This window comes from Ictalurus punctatus, chromosome 29 (genome assembly GCF_001660625.3).
Source record: "Ictalurus punctatus breed USDA103 chromosome 29, Coco_2.0, whole genome shotgun sequence".
Classification (NCBI taxonomy): Eukaryota; Metazoa; Chordata; class Actinopteri; order Siluriformes; family Ictaluridae; genus Ictalurus; species Ictalurus punctatus.
The window spans coordinates 3280211-3284756 of NC_030444.2; the positions used below are offsets into that span (position 1 = coordinate 3280211).

A 4546-nucleotide genomic window follows, 5' to 3' on the forward strand; every position below is an offset into this window, starting at 1 on the left:
GGAACGGTTCTGTGTATAAATTACATGCATCTACTTCATGTGGCAATAAATAAACAAACAAACAAACAAACAAATAAAGTTGCCAGTACACGAAATATCCGCTAGGGGACAATACACTACACATTCGCCTGGTAGCAATTCACTCATTATCCACTAGGGACAGTACACTATACATTCTCCTGGTAGCAATTCACTCAATATCCACTTGGGGCAGTACACCACACATTCGCCTGGTAGCAATTCACTTAATATCCACTAGGGGGCTGTACACTAAATATCCGTTAGAGGGAAGGAACAGTAAACAGTGAACAAATAACAGTCCAAGATGGCGTCCTCCATGGGTGGAATGTTCCCGGGACAACAACAACAGCAGCAGCAGCAGCAACAACAACAACAACAGCAGCAGCAGCAGCAGCAACAGCAGCCTCCCGGCGCGCATCCACCTCCTCCCGGTCCCGGAGCTCCGGGAAGCAGAGCTTCAGGCAACACTTTAGTCGATGACCTGGAAGCTTCTTTCGAAGTAAGGACGCATCTTGGAAGCCTGGTGATGCTGTGTTAGCATGTAGCTAGCAGTAGCAGGCTTGCGCTAGCTACTTAGCAAAAAGAGATAATAATGATATTTCTCGGTGTTTGTTAAACAAGAACATTACAGGGATTCTGTAGCTTAATTTTCCTCTATATTTTACTTGGTAAATAGTTTTAATGGTTCATTTTCACTGGTAGTATATCTTGTGTCTGTGTCTTTTTTCCGCAGGCATGTTTTGCATCATTAGTCAGCCAAGACTATGTGAACGGGACAGACCAAGAGGAAATCAGAACAGGTTAAACACAGACTGTTCGTCCATTTCTCATGTCTAATCTCCAGGGCCAGGTTGTTCAGAAAGTTTTATCTGGATCAGAATGATCCGGATTTGAAAATCCTATGTTTTGCTAACCAGGATCAAGTAATCCACCTTACTTTTGTGTCAGACTTTCAAAGCAACATTGGACTGGATCGCCTTGATCCACATATAAACCTTTCAAGATGACCAAATCCGAGATTACTCAATCACTTTATCTACTTTATCACTGTAACAAATCAAGGGCAAAATATAAATAAATGTATATACTACATTATATGAACATTTTATTTTTTGACCAGTTTTGTTACATTTTGCTCCATTTTGCTCCATTTTGCTCCTGAAATCCTCCCTGAATCCACACTTCTTCTGGGATCAGGATAGTCCTGATTTTTTTTATTTTTTTTTGGATCACGGGTATCCCAAGCCTACTAAAAAAAAAGTTTTGAACACCACCATACTGAAGGTTTGATCCAGATCGGAAGCAAGATTGGATTACATGATCTGATCCGATTTCAGAATCCTTTTTTCCCCCTTTTGATAGAAACGACCCATTTTCAAGATCAGATCCAATCCAAAATACAATCAGATTTCTTCTGTAAAACTGGGGCCCATCTACGTTCATAATGTAGATAAAGTATACAACAGGCTACCAATTATCCTTTCAGTACAGTAAATCCAATCCAATGTTGCTTTGAAAATCCGACTCAAAAGTAAGATGGATTACTTGATCCTGGATAGCAAAACATGGGATTTTTAAATCCCGATCATTCTGATCCAGATTAAACTTCTTGAACAACTGGGCCCAGTGTTTCCCGTAATCCCGGTGAACTGTCACGTGCAATTGCAACTGTGTGTTTGTTAGAGAGTCATTTCCCCAAACGAGTTGGCTCATTGAGTTGACTCCTTTTTAAGCGAATGGGCGAACCTATTGCTCGGGCGATCTGGTTGTTTTACAATGACGTACAAATGCATGTTTTGGTAGGACAGTTTGATAAGGTAGGACAAAATAGAGGTCGGCTGATTGATCCGCACCAAAAACAGATTGCTTGGTTATCAGCAATCAGCAAAAATCCACACAGAGAGTTTTTTCCTTTGAGAAGTGTCCTCTGTCATTATTACACAGCACGAGAGCGGCCTCTAGAGGCGAAATAGTAACTGAAATTTTGTTGTTATTTGAAGTGTTTTTTGATTCATTTGGATGTTTCTATTTTTATTTGTTATTTGGGATGTTACTTTTATTTTGGTTCAGTTTGGATGTATATCTTAATAGTTAATATTCATAAATTTTGTGTTTTAAAAAGTACAGTACATTTTCACGCTACAGTCAGTACTGTTTATTTTTGTAATAAAGTTCAGCAATATTTTACTTTGAGTGTTATGCTTATTTGCTGATTAATCGGTTATCTGCAGGTACCACCCAACTTGGTTATGATAAGAACACTGGTTATAAAAGAGAGTCAGATGTTATTGGTGAGCTGAAACACTTTATATAAAAAGAAAAAAGAAAAGAAAAAAGCCATACTTCCTCACATTTTGTGTTTTGTGTGCATGTTCTAAAGGGGTTGACCAGTGCATACAGAGGTTTCTTGACGTAGCCAGACAGACCGAATGCTTTTTTCTTCAAAAGAGGCTCCAGCTGTCAGTACAGAAACCAGAGCAGGTGGAGAAAGAGGTGGGTTTCATTTTGCTTCATCCCTCATTAAGTATCCTTGCTTACTGTGACTACGTCTGACAAGCGTTAGACCTCAGACCTTTTCTCCTCTATTGTAGTGATCAAAACATACCGCCTGTTTCTTTCTGTACGTGTGTATGTACCGTGTGACGCAGGACATATCAGAGTTGAGGAACGAGCTCCAGAGGAAGGAAATGCTGATACAGAAGCACCTGACCAAGATTCATCACTGGCAGCAGGTGTTGGAGGACATTAACGTCCAGCACAAAAAGCCTACAGAGCTACCGCAGGGGCCGCTGGCCTTTTTAGAACAAGCCTCAGCTAACCTGCCCGCACCCATGAAACCCAACTGAGCAGTGCCTGTGATGGTGCGCGTCTTCATTGGAGTATTTTTAATAACATGTTTAAAGTTCTGATGCAACATTGGCCTGTATAAATCCAGTGCTCTGGTGAGATTATCATTCACTGTCTGGATAGTAATTAAAACTTCTAACTAAGAGGGAACTTTCTCAACTCAAATGGCTTTTGGTTATACTCGTGTAGTTCTGTTCAGAGCACTGGAGTCAAGATTCTGATAAATCCATACCGTATACAATACTAAACATCATGTGGGGTACAGTTTAAGAAGGGTGAGTGTTTGTTTTTGTGTGGAATAAATGTCTACATTTTGTAGTTTGTGTGTTGTGATGTGTTTATTAGATATTTTGTATTACAGCTGTTTGCCAAGGACGACACGTTGTACTTTTATCAATTATTAATTACATTTACTGTGAAGCAAGTTAGTTCTTTTTATCGCTTATGTTAGAGTAGCTACACTATATGGCCAAAAGTATGTGGACACTTGTCCATCACACCCATATGTGGTTCTTCACCAAACTGTTGCCACAAAGTATTGTGGTATCTATACACAATTGTATAGAATGTCTTTGTATGCTTTAGCATTACAATTTCTCTTCACTGGAACTAAGAAGCCCAAGCCTGGTCCAGCATGACGATACCCCTGTGCACATTAGCGAGCTCCATGAAGATATGGTTTGCCAAGGTTGGAGTGGAAGAACTCGAGTGTCCTGACCTCAACCCCACTGAACGCCTTTAGGATGAACTGGAACACCGACTGCACCCCAGTCCTCCTCTTCCATCGTCAGTGCCTGATCTCACTAATGCGCCAAAATCTAGTGGCAAACCTTCCCAGGAGAGTGGAGGCTGTTGTAGCAGCAAAGAAGGGACTAAATCAGGAATGAGCTGGTCAACAAGCACATACGGATGTGATGCATGCTAAAAGCAGTTTGGGATACAACTCTCAATGAAGACCTCTCGATTTTAATCCTTCAGATTAATCCACACTGTTGTGAAGAGTGCAACGCAACCCATTTGTGGCAGTCAGGGGGTGTGGTTTAGCTAGAGAAAGGTGTGGGTGATGTAATAAGTGTGTACTTAATAATGCACTATTTTTACCTTTTTGGGTTTAAAAAAAAGCCTAGTGGAAGTAACCTCCAAATAAATCAAAACCACACTCTCATGTGTCTCATCGAAAGTGTCCCTAAAGTCATCTATAGCAGGGGTTCCCAAACTTTTCCAGGGCAAGGCCCCCCAAATGGCATTAACATTTGACTGAGGCGCCCCTTTTGCAAGATGTCTTTAAAACACATTAAAAATACAGACTTCTGAATATATCTCCCTTTTTATTAATAATTACATCTTACATCTTTACATTACATTAGGAATTGATTGTGTGTGTGTGTGTGTGTGTGTGTGTGGTTGTCTGAGAGTGAGAAGGAGAAACCATACATTTATTTATTTTTCACAGCAAATTGTTGAGGCCCCCCGGGCGCCCCCTGGTGGCCCTCAGTTTGAAAAACACTGATCTATAGAAATGTACTATTGAGGTAAATTATTTTAAACCCTTGGAGTGAGCACCATTTATTCTATCAAATTAAAAATACTGATGCACAGCAGTGGTGTTTTGTTTTGTATTTTTTAACCTGGTTTTAATAAGGTTATTTTTATTAAGTTACTCTAGGGGCTCCCACTT

At 40.2% G+C, this 4546-nt stretch overlaps 1 protein-coding gene across 2 annotated transcripts; it reads left to right on the top strand.

Moving 5' to 3' along the window:
* Nucleotides 1-292: 292 nt before the first annotated feature.
* med28 (mediator complex subunit 28) lies at nucleotides 293-3186 on the top strand. 2 transcript variants are annotated; one of them, XM_017461642.3, is made up of 5 exons: nucleotides 293-520; nucleotides 755-821; nucleotides 2253-2312; nucleotides 2402-2514; nucleotides 2670-3186. In XM_017461642.3, the coding sequence occupies exons 1-5, from the start codon at nucleotides 326-328 to the stop codon at nucleotides 2865-2867; spliced, it is 633 nt and encodes a 210-aa protein (XP_017317131.1). In that variant the 5' UTR covers nucleotides 293-325; the 3' UTR covers nucleotides 2868-3186. The 2 variants fall into 2 exon arrangements, with proteins under 2 accessions (XP_017317131.1, XP_017317132.1); XM_017461643.3 differs by lacking the exon at nucleotides 2253-2312 and having other exon boundaries at nucleotides 295-520.
* Nucleotides 3187-4546: the final 1360 nt, after the last annotated feature.